Source organism: Macaca nemestrina, chromosome 20 (assembly GCF_043159975.1).
Source record: "Macaca nemestrina isolate mMacNem1 chromosome 20, mMacNem.hap1, whole genome shotgun sequence".
Classification (NCBI taxonomy): domain Eukaryota; kingdom Metazoa; phylum Chordata; class Mammalia; order Primates; family Cercopithecidae; genus Macaca; species Macaca nemestrina.
This window is the reverse complement of record NC_092144.1, coordinates 47,462,704-47,474,486: the sequence shown is the minus strand read 5'-3', so window position 1 is coordinate 47,474,486 and position 11,783 is coordinate 47,462,704. Positions and strand designations below refer to the sequence as shown.

The 11,783-nt window shown below is 51.7% G+C and overlaps 1 protein-coding gene across 1 annotated transcript in view; it reads right to left on the bottom strand.

Moving 5' to 3' along the window:
• Positions 1-140: 140 nt before the first annotated feature.
• The window catches only part of LOC105495414 (serine peptidase inhibitor, Kunitz type 2), a 33,141-nt gene continuing 21,498 nt past the window's right edge, over positions 141-11,783 (bottom strand). The window contains exons 2-7 of the mRNA XM_011764906.2: positions 9,514-9,684; positions 5,731-5,790; positions 4,470-4,523; positions 3,381-3,542; positions 3,086-3,124; positions 141-752 (exon numbers count right to left, since the gene is read on the bottom strand). Coding sequence (XP_011763208.1) covers positions 586-752; positions 3,086-3,124; positions 3,381-3,542; positions 4,470-4,523; positions 5,731-5,790; positions 9,514-9,684 — 653 coding nt within the window. The 3' untranslated portion in view covers positions 141-585. The remainder of the gene's footprint in view (positions 753-3,085; positions 3,125-3,380; positions 3,543-4,469; positions 4,524-5,730; positions 5,791-9,513; positions 9,685-11,783) is intronic.

Here is an 11,783-nt window from a genome sequence, read left to right as displayed (position 1 = left end):
TCTTGTGGATTCATTCAAAAAGATCTGAAAGACACTATTTTGAGGGGTATGTTTCTAGAATGGGACACCTCAGATAATGTCTTGTAATCATTTTGGTAGGGCTGAAATTGGGACTCCCATAAAGAAAGTACATGCTGAAATTTATTTTAAAGGGGAAGATCCCCTTTTATTAAACTTGTACATTTTACTTTCCTTCTTTCAGAATGCTAATAAAAAACATTCATTTATACTTAAAAAACCCATAAATCAGACAAACAAAAGAAATGGTTCTAACATCACTTTTGTGATGAGAAAACAGGCAATGGAATTCAATATAAGCAAAGAAAACTCTACCTGGAGGGAAGAAATCTATCAGCGAGGAAACAACTCGGGGCTGCTGCCAGACCACCGGCCATGCAAGGAGGAGCCTCCTAGGGGATTTCCAAAGCAAACCCACCCCTGCCAGACCAGAAAGCAGCCGTCCTACCTCCCAGAGAAACAGACCTCAGCCCTAATGATCGTACAAATCCAAGTCAATCGCTCTATTTAAAAAAAGCACGCACATAGTCTCCCCTTCCTTCCCCAGTCCTCTTGGTGACAGGGCGGTCACAGGACATATGTGTTCTTCACCAGCTGCTCCTTGTCGTCTCCGGAGCTCCAGACAGTGCGCAGGGCACGCTCCTGGTTCCTCCGTGCCACCCGGATCAGGTAGACCATGGAGGCTCCCAGGAAGAGGATCAACACCATCACGAACAGCCCCGCCAGAACCACCACTGAGGACAAGAGAGGGGCCTCAGGATGGGCCAGGCAAGGGGAGCTGCAGCCAGAGTGGGGCTCACCAAGGGCCTGGGGAATCCAGGTGGGCTCAGGCTGAGGACCAAATGCCCCTCCCCAACCCAGAGAGGGTACAGAACTGCAGCTGGAGAGGACACAGCCTGCCAGAGATGCCATCAAGGAGATTCCCCCAAAAAAGGAGGTGCCATGCTATGTGTGTGCCAGCAGAGTGGCCGTCTGTGTTCCTTCTTTTTGAACTAAAAGCCCAACTCTTGGGTGTTGCGGAAAGTCAGGGACCCCAAACGGAGGGACCCGGCTGAAGCCATGGCAGAAGAACATAAATTGTGAAGATTTTATGGACATTTATTAGTTCCCCAAATTAATACTTTTATAATTTCTTTTGCCTGTCTTTACTGCAATCTCTGAACATAAATTGTGAAAATTTCATGGACACTTATCACTTCCCCAATCAATACCCTTGTGATTTCCTATGCCTGTCTTTAATCTCTTAATGCCGTCATCTTCGTAAGCTGAGGAAGATGTATGTTGCCTCAGGACCCTGTGATGATTGCGTTAACTGCACAAATTGTTTGTAGAGCATGTGTGTTTGAACAATACGAAATCTGGGCACCTTGAAAAAAGAACAGGATGACAGCAATGTTCTGGGAACGAGAGAGACGAGAGAGAACCTTAAACTCTGACTGCCAGTGAGCCAGGCAGAACAGAGCCACATTTATCTTCTTTCAAAAGCAAATAGGAGAAATACGGCTGAATTCTTTTTCTCAGCAAGGAACATCCCTGAGAAAGAGAATGCGCCCCTGAGGGTAGGCCTCTGAACGGCCACCCTGGGGGCAGCTGTCTTTCACAGCCAAGGGATGAAATAAGCCCTGGTCTCCTGTAACGCTCCCAGGCTTATTAGGACGAGGAAATTCCCGCCTAATAAATTTTGGTCAGACAGGTTGTCTGCTCTCAAACTCTGTCTCCTGATAAGATGTTACCAATGACAATGTGTGTGGAAACTTCATGAGCAATTTTAATTTCGCCCCATCCTGTGGTCCTGTGATCTTGCCCTGCCTCCATTTGCTTTGTGATATTTTACTACCTTGTGAAGCATGTGATCTCTGTGACCCACACCCTATTCATACACTCCCTCCCCTTTTGAAAATCGCTAATAAAAACTTGCTAGTTTTACGGCTCAGGGGCATCACGGAACCTGCCAACATGTGGTGTCTCCCCCGGACACCTAGCTTTGAAATCTCTCTTTTGTACTCTTTCCCTTTATTTCTCAGACCAGCTGACACTTAGGGAAACAGAAAAGAACCCAAGTTGAATATCGGGGGTGGGGTTTCCCCCGATACGTGGGGCAACCTGCACAGGAGCCCCAGGCCAAGAGATGCACAAGGGTGTAAAAAACATTTAGCACGGGTGTGTACACATGAAACCTTAGGGGCTTTGTGCACACACACGCTGACTGGCAATAGAGAAAGATGGAGCCCTGCAGGGGCTGCGAGGGCTGAAAGCTGCTGCAGGATGAAGTCAGGGTGGAAGTGAGGGTGTCCTCAGAGCTGTGCCAGCAAATTTAATAGTGTCTGCCCCACTGCAGTCCCACTGGTCAGCTCAGATGCTTTTCTTCAGGAGGGGCTCTGGCTAAGGAGTGTGACCTCTTGTGGCAGCCTCTCCCCTGTGGCTATGGAGCTGCAGAGTTGGCCTTTTTGGGGCCACCCTCCAGACCCAGACTGCTTGCTTCCCAGTCCCATGCCTGGCAAACCAGGCTTCACTGCTAGAACAGGACAGACTCCCAGGCCAGGTCCCAGCTCCTTCACAGGGAAACAGGCGGAGAAAGAGGCCAGACTGGCATGGCAGGTCTTTTGTGCCAACACTATCATCTGCAACTCAGGCTCAGAAACACAGGCCAGAGGGCTGGCCTCTTGCTCAGGCCAGACTGTGTTGGGAAACACCCTGGCCTGTGGCCCTCCATCCTGTCACCCGTGACCAACTCTTATGCCCCACACAACAGCGCTCCCTCCACACCCCAGGCCAGTCTCAGGCCCGTGTGCAGCAGTCCTCAAATGCCCAACAGGAAGACCTCATCCCCAGTCACTCACGCCACCTGGGCAGGGCCTGCCTCGTGACTGACTCACTCCAGCCCCAACTATGTACACTGAATGGTGAGACAAACCACCACCTCGCCATTCTCACACAAAAATATGACTTTCTGCCAAGATGATGTTCACAATAAAGGATAATGTAAACCACAACTGGGCGGGGCTGAGCTCAGTCAAGGAAGGGAGGAGGCAGGCTGATGGCAGGAGGAGGGTAAGGGGCCACTTACCCTTTGAGCCAAGGGGCAGGGAAGGATTCTCCTGCTGGCCTGAAAGAGAACACACAGCCTGAGGTCAGCTCACAGCTCCCATTCCACAGAGCGGCCATAGGGGATCCCCTCAGCCAGGGCCTCCATGGGGAGCTCTTTCTGAGGGACTTTATTCCAGCTCTTCTGGGGCTTAGAGGCCTTGCCGCCCTGGTGGGCCCAAGAACAGCATTTCCAAGGCCTTCATATTTTAGGGATGGGGAGATGGCCCAGGGTCCTCAAGGGCAGGGTTTCCTGGGCTGAGGGGCCGCAGACTCACGGAAGCAGCGGAGCATGCAGGCCTCCTCAGAGCGGTAGCTGTTCTTATTGCCCCGGCAGCCTCCATAGATGAAGTTATTGCAGGAGTTCCTCTCCACGTCAAAGTACCAGCGTGGGAAGGACGCACGGCAAGGTCCAGTGACCGCCTTGGCGGCACAGTATTCTGGGAGCAAGACAGCCCAAGGAACACAAATTAGTAGGGCCCGCAAGGAGGGGAAGCAAGCCAGAAAGTGCCTGAGGAGGCTCGCAGCTCCAGCTGACGGAGAAACATCTCTCTGGTAGAGAAGCCTGTAAATTACACCCAAGGCCAGCACAGCGGCTCTGACGCGCTGCCCCACGGGTCCAGATGGCGGCTTCAGAGCTTTGAAGACTGCTCTCTGCCAGGTCCCGTCCTAGGCCTTTTACGTGCAGTGGCTGCGTCTCTATGAGACCTGTCTGGGGCCCTTCACTTTATATGTGGGAACACTGAGGCAGCGTGGCAGCCATGGAGGCGGGGCGGCAGCCACTTGCCCACAGCCAAGCCGCTAGTGAGAGGGGCAGGGACAATGGACATCCCAGAGCCACGCACCAGGCTGTGCCTCTAAAGTGCATCTCCGCAGGCTCGGCCTCCTTCCTGCTGGTGGGGGCATCCACATGGGGCCTGTTACCTTGACTCCAACCCCAGGGGGCTGCCACCACCTAGGAGGGGAGCCCTGCGCTACAACTACCTCAGTGGAAATCCGCAAGTGTCTCTCAATACCCAACTAAAAATACATGTTTTGCCCCACATGTAAGTTTCTTCGGAGTTTTTTTGTTTTTTGAGACGGAGTCTCACTCTGTCGCCCAGGCTGAACTGCAGTGGCGCAATCTTGGTTCCTTGCAACCTCCACCTCCCAGGTTCAGCAATTCTCCTGCTTCAGCCTCTCGAGTAGCTAGGACTACAGGTGTGTGCCACTACGCCCAGCTAATTTTTTGTATTTTTAGTAGAGACAGGATTTCACTGTGTTAGGATGGTCTCGATATCCTGACCTCGTGATCCGCCCACCTCAGCCTCCCAAAGTGCTGGGATTACAAGCGTGAGCCACCGAGCCCGGCCTCTTTGGAGTTTTACCTTCATAGTTGAACATATCGCTGGAGTGGTCATCAGAATCCTGCCTTCTGGGAACTGAAACACAAACATCTGTGTTAGGGAGGCTGGGCTGGACACAGGACATGGGCCTAGCTGGGGCTGGGTCTGGAAGGGCCCACTGAGGAGTGTGGACACCACACCTTTAAAGAGGGATGTGGAGCCCCTTCCATTGCTGGCTCTGCCGCGTCACCCCAGCCCTAATTGGCTCTACACACACACTGAGAGTGCTGGATGAGGCGGCCCTGCCGCCACCTCAGGGTTCCTATAGAAACCAAGCCCGCCATAGCTCCTAATGTGATAAGGAACACAGTCTTGTTCACACTTTCTAATACAGTGAGGGGCACATGCTCTGCTCCAACAGGATGGAAACCAGAGCAGGCGTGCGGCGGGGCTAGCAGAGGATAAACGGAGCCAGGCAGAGCAACGCCAGGACAGGCATGGGACTCCTGGCCTAGCAAAGCTGGAAAGTGACCACCCTAATGCCCCAGCATTCTGTAAGCCAGCCAGCCCAAGAGCTGCTGAGCTACAGAGCACTCAGTGGGTTGCAGCTGACGAGGGAGTCCCATCCTCCAGCAGGGGTGCGATGCAGTCCCCCCTCCATGGCTGCCTCCCAGAGCCCACGGCCTGAGGCCTGACCCGAGGGTGCATCTGCTACCTGGTAGTGCATCGGGACCACTCACCCCAAGCGCCCGATGCAGAGTCCTTAAACCATAAAGGAGGAATGGGGCAGCGGCCGCCAGTACTACAAAGCAAGCTAACACACATCTTGAGATCATGCACTGCAGTGGCGGGGAGGCAGGGGTGGCAGAGGACAGAGGATGTCCACAAGGAAGGGGACAGCGATGGCAACAGGGAACAAAGGAAGCAGAGGAGGCAGAACAGGCAGACAGAAGGGTGGGTGGGGAGTGGGGCCAGCAGAGCAGCTGGAGGCCTGCACAGCAGGGAGGGGCCTGAGCCTCATGGGCAGCAGCAACCTCCATCCCCTGTCCTCCAGGAGGCGGCGGGGGCCAGCCAGGGAGTGCTGCAGGATCCCTGGCCCCTGTGCCCGCTGGACAGTGTAAACTCCCCCATGTAAGGACGCCGGAGCCAGAAGCTGGCAGCCCAAGCAGAGCCCCCGGTTTGCCAATTTTGAGTAAACAGAACCATGAGAGGGAAGCCTGTGACAGTTCCCAAATGACAAGTGTCCTTTCACAATGACCCATCCGGTGGCCTCACTCTATCGCGGGTCTCTTTAAGAACCTACCACTTGGGACAGAGGAATCTGCTGCATTCCTGCTGGTGGCCAGGTCACCTGTGGCATTCTCTGCAAGGAGACAAAGAAACAGCATAGTGAGACAGTGCTTCTGAGACTGCCGGGGACAAAGAATGAGCTGGCCCTGTGTGCCTCTCACCACAGCATCCATTTCTCCTTTACATAGGACCTTCAATGTGCGTGCCAGACCACACTCAGAAATGAGGAAGCAAGACTGCCTCCTGAAGAGGAAACTTAAGATCAACTTGCAGGGAATCAGAGCAAAGATGCACACAGTGACCTCAAAAAGACAGTGACTTGGCCGGGTGTGGGGGCTCATGCCTGTAATTCCATTACTTTGGGAGGCCAAGGCGGGTGGATCACCTGAGGTCAGAAGTTCGAGATCAGCCTGGCCAACATGGTGAAACTTATTAAAAATACAAAAGTTAGGGCCGGGTGCGGTGGTTCACGCCTGTAATCCCAACACTTTGGGAGTGAGGCGGGTGGATCACGAGGTCAGGGATTGAGAACATCCTGGCCAACACTGCGAAACCCCGTCTCTACTGAAAATACAAAAAATTAGCCGGGTGTGGTGGCGCACGCCTGTAGTCCCAGCTACTCGGGAGGTTGAGGCAGGATAATTGCTTGAACCCTGGAAGTGGAGGTTGCAGTGAGCAGAGATTGCACCACTGCACTCCAGCCTGGACGACAGAGTGAGACTCCGTCTCAAAAAACAAACAAACAACCCAAAAAGTTAGCCAAGCGTGATGGCAGATGCCTGTAATCCCAGCTATTTGGGCGGCTGAGGCAGGAGAATTGCTTGAACCCGGGAGGCAGACGTTGTGGTGAGCCGAGATCGCACTACTGACCACTGCACTCCAGCCTGGGCAACAAGAGCAAAACTCCATCTCAAACAAAGAAACAAATAAAACACAGTGACTTTCAGGGCCAAATAATCTGCTTAACTGTATCAAATCATCTAACTAATTCAACTGTAATCCCAGTGCTTCGGAAGGCTGAAGGGTGGGGGGCATCACTTGAGGCCAGGAGTTTGAGAGCAGCTTGGGCAACATAAAAAGACCTCATCTGTTTGTGAGGGGGAGCGGGAACAAAACACTTTTTTTAAGGGTTAACATGATGAATTTTACACAGCGTTTATTTTATCTCCTACACCTTGTCCAAGACGGAGGGAACCCTGGTTCCCCTGCATCCTTGGGCCTGGCCTAGCCTGATGCTATTAAACGGTCACCTTGCAAACCAGCTCCCCTCATTCTGCCTCTCTCCATCAAGCAGTCTTCTGACAACTGGACTCGAGACTTGCCTATGCGGACTACAGACGCGGGCCCAGGGACATGAGTGCCTGCTCCCCGGGGCGGTCCCGGTTCTCATGATGAATTAATACACTGGCATTCTCATTCTCACTTGCCTTCCCACAGAGCCTGCCTGGGAGAGAATATGCTGGCAAAGGACCCCAGGCACTAGCAACCCTGGCAGTGTTTAGCTCTTTACAGACTCACATGGGAGCGCCTCAAGAGACAGTCAGATGCCAATATGTGCTTTCTGGACCTGCAAGACAGGGCCAGACTCTAGGGAGACAGCTAACCTGCCTGCTCCCAGGAACACACAGCCACCCACGTCCCCTGGCTATGCTCACTGTCCACTGCCTGAGTTCTCAACACTTCAACTTCCTTCCTGAGGAGATAAGGAACAGCCAGGATGGACACATACATTTGCTAAAGGCAACTCTTGACTGGGATAGCTCAGAAAAGGTAGCAAAAAATATTTCTCCCAAGTCCTCCTTCATAATGAATCATAGTTGATGATAGAAATACAGTAACTGGGTCAATGATGGCTCACAGACACAACGCTAAGTCACCAAAAAAACATGTTAGGGACAGTGCCACTGAAAATATTTTTATTTATTTTTTACTTAAAGGCCAGTGTAATTGTTTGTTTTTTCAGTTAAAGTGAAATGTTAGCTGGGCTCAGTGGCTCACACCTGTAATCCTAGCACTTTGGGAAGCGGGCAGATTGCTTGAGCTCAGGAGTTTGAGACCAGCCTGGGTAACATGGTGAAACCCCACCTTTACAAAATACACAAAAATTAGCCAGGTGTGGGGGTGTGCGCCTGTAGTCCCAGCTATTTGAGAGGCTGAGGCACGAGAATCACTTGAACACAGGAGGCGGAGGTTGCAGTGAGCCAAGATCACACCACTGCACTCCAGCCCGGTGGGCGACTAAGCAAGAAAAAAAGAAAAAAGTGAAAATCTTTAACATAGGATTTGGATGGCCAAACCCTTGGGTCTCTGGAACACTTGGGATGGAGCAGCCCCAAAGGGCCAACGTCTCATCACCATCGGCTCTCAGGAAGTCCTTGTCACTCAGCTGAGAGCCAGGGCACACTGCTGGGGGGTTTAGGTTTTAATTTAAACTGTGAGGTTGTCAGGGTCAAAATTACCTTGATTCCACAGAACCCCTGGCAGGTGAGGGCCACAAAGAGGATAGATTCCAGGACGTATGTTTGTTTTAACTTGATCCATAACTTGGCTGGGTGAGCTATTCAAGTCATTTGTCCCACAATTAAAATAACCCAAACAGCGGCCAGGCGCGGTGGCTCACACCTGTAATCCCAGAACTTTGGGAGGCTAAGGCAGGCAGATCACCTGAGGCCAGGAGTTCAAGACCAGCTTGGCCAACATGGCGAAATCCCATCTCTACTAAAACTACGAAAATTAGCCAGGCATGGTGGTGAGCACCTGGAATCCCAGCTGCTCAGGAGGCTGAGGCTGCAGTGAGCTGAGATTGCTCCACTGCACTCCAGCTTGGGCAACAGAGCAAGACTCTGTCTCAAAATAAAATAAAATAACCCAAATACCCAGGGAACAAGAGGGGCAGCCCTGTTGGAGTGGATCACAAAGCCTCTGCTCAAGAAGGCAAGGCTACTTCCTCATCGGTCTGCTCTGAAACTTGCACTTAGTAAAGAGGGAGAAAGGAAGCTGGGTCATGATGGCTCCAGCTCTGCCCTGTTGTTTTGCTGCCTTTCTGGGAAGCGGAGGAGTGAGGGTCTGCTGTGAAACCACTGTACGGCCACAGGGCATTCATACGGTGCCTGTTTCTTCTGCTTTTTAAAACATCGCCCAGATTCCACTGTCAAGAACTAATAAAGAGAGGAAAGTATCCACATTCCAGTTAATAAATTGTCTCTAAATAGCAAAATCTGGCTGGGCACAGTGGCTCACACCTGTAATCCCAGCACTTTAGAAGGCCCAGGTGGAAGAATTGCTTGAGGCCAAGAGTTTGAGACCAGCCTGGGTAACATAGGGAGACCCATCTCTATAAAAAATTTCAAAATGAGCAAGGTGTGGTGGCGTGTGCCTGTAGTCCCAACTATTCAGGAGGCTGAGGTGGGAGGATCTGCTTGAGCCCAGGAAGTGGAGGCTGCAGTGAGACCCTGTTTAAAAAAAAAGCAGGGGCCAGGCATCGTGGCTCACGCCTGTAATCCCAGCACTTTGTGGGGCCGAGGTGGGTGGATCACGAGGTCAGGAGATCGAGATCATCCTGGCTAACATGGTGAAACCATGTCTCTATTAAAAACACAAAAAATTAGTTGGGAGTGGTGGTGGGTGCCTGTAGTCCCAACTACTTGGTAGGCTGAGGCAGGAGAATGGCGTGAACCCAGGAGGTGGAGCTTGCAGTGAGCCGGGATTGCACCACTGCACTCCAGCCTGGGCGACAGAGCAAGACTCCATCTCAAAACAGGAAAAAAAAAAAAAGCTCTAACTACTACTGTCTTACCTGTAACAGCGGCACATTTCTTGAGGCACTCCTCCTTGCTCATGTAATTATTGCTGTTTCCATCACAGCCCCCATACACAAACAGCTGGCAGGATCCGTCAGTGACATTGTACCACCACCTAGGCATGGAGGCCCGGCATCTGCCCACCACCTTCGACACTAGACAAAAGTCTGAAATGCAAAGCACAATCCCGTTAGCTTGGCAGGGCAATCCCGGCAATGAAGGACACACACAGACCTGTACACAGATCCCCCAGGGGAACCAGAGCCTTGAGTTCCAGCAGTTCCTTTGTGAGCTGTTTCCCAAGCCCAGATCGCCAACAGGCCCACTCAGTGCTTCCTTCCTTGTATAAACACGTCACCCAACAATAAAGACACCAACCCACCCACTGAACTGTATTTCAGTTGTATGTTTTGTCCCGTCCCCATTATTGAAGACATGCACATCCAGTGTAGAAACATGACTTTATTTATTTATTTTGGAGACAGAGTCTCACTCCATCGCCCAGGCTGGAGAGCAGTGACTTGATCTCAGCTCACTGCAACCTCCGCCTCCCAGGTTCAAATGATTCTTTTGCCTCACCCTCCCGAGTAACTGGAATTACAGGCATGCGCCACCATGCTGGGCTTTTGGTTTTTTTGTACTTTCAGTACAGATGGGGTTTCACCATGTTGCCCAGGCTGGTCTTCAACTCCTGAGCTCAGGTAATCCGCCTGCTTCGCCTCCCAAAGTGCTGGGATCACAAGCACAAGCCACCATGCCCAACGGAAACATGACTTTAAAAAAAAAAACAAAAAAAAACCCTGACTCCAAGACCCTTCTGGATACTGCCCCATCCCACAGGGCCAAGGGGAGCTTAGCGCTGAAAGGTCAGAGCCGGAGAAGTGAGCTTGGGAAGGAGAGGCGCTATCAGCGCCCTCGGTAGTCCTCACATGCACTTTTCCTGACCTTTCCTGTCCACTCTCTGCCCAGGCAGGCCACAGAACACTCAAATTACTGCAAGAGCCTCAGAAGGAAGCTTCTTCTTTTTTTTTTTTTTTTTGAGACAGAGTCTCGCTCTGTCGCCCAGGCTGGAGTGCAGTGGCACCATCTCGGCTCACTGCAAGCTATGCCTCCCAGGTTCACGCCATTCTCCCCCGCCTCAGCCTCCAGAGTAGCTGGGACTACAGGCGCCCGCCACCATGCCCGGCTAATTTTTTGTATTTTTAGTAGAGACGGGGTTTCACCGTGTTGGCCAGGGTGGTCTCGATCCCCTGACCTTGTGATCCGCCTGCCTCAGCCTCCCAAAGTGCTGGGATTACAGGCGTGAGCCACCGCGCCCGGCTAGAAGGAAGCTTCTTAACTCTAGTGCCTACAGCCCAGCCCACGGCTCCAGAGATAACACAGGTCCTACCCCTGCGCCAAGGCTTGTTATAGCTCCTATCTGGGCACACCAAGATGGGCCTGGGTTTCAAGGCACCCTCAAATCTGGCCCTACTTTAGTAAAAGCGAACAAAAGCCAATATTATAAAATTCTAGCCAGAAACATTTCTTGCAAAAGGTTGGTACGGTCTCTTGAAAGGGAGACAGAAAATTGCTAGAAGCATCACCTGCACCAAAATAAGCCTTTCCACCAGAAGGACTGAAAGCAACCTGAAAAGAGACAGCCTGGCTGTGGGGCTCCGCATCTGCTCCTGTACCACATTATCACCCCTCCCTAACCCTGGCCTTTACCCAGCTCCGCCTGTTCAGCACAAGGGCATTCCAGCTTGCACGGGGCCTGGCACAGGGTGCTTGATAAACATGTCTCCAATAAAAGCATCCCACAGCCAAACGCTTGCTTAGATGTTGTCATTGACTCCTCGCTACTTGTTTTCATGTTTGTTAGGTTTATTTCACCCACTAGGGATATATCTTCTGTTGTGTCTCCCCAAATATGTCACAGTGATGGGCATGAAACCAGATGTTCCACAGAACACTAATCAACGGATAAAAAAGGTTGCTACTGTGCAAAACAAACACACACATACATGCCTCCAAGGAAATCCCACCCACACAATAAATCACAGGTAAGTAGCACAGCAGAAAAAGCATCTTCTGAAGCACGAAATTCCCTATCATTTGAAAAAAGCTAACCCTGAAAAGTCACCCGTTAGAATGTACCTTATCTAGACACTTCATATGAATGGAAGTGTACAGTATGTCCATAAAAGGCAAATCAATAGACACGGGAAGTAGATGAGTGGTTGCTTGGTACTGGGGGTGGGACTGGGGAGTGATGGGTAAAGGG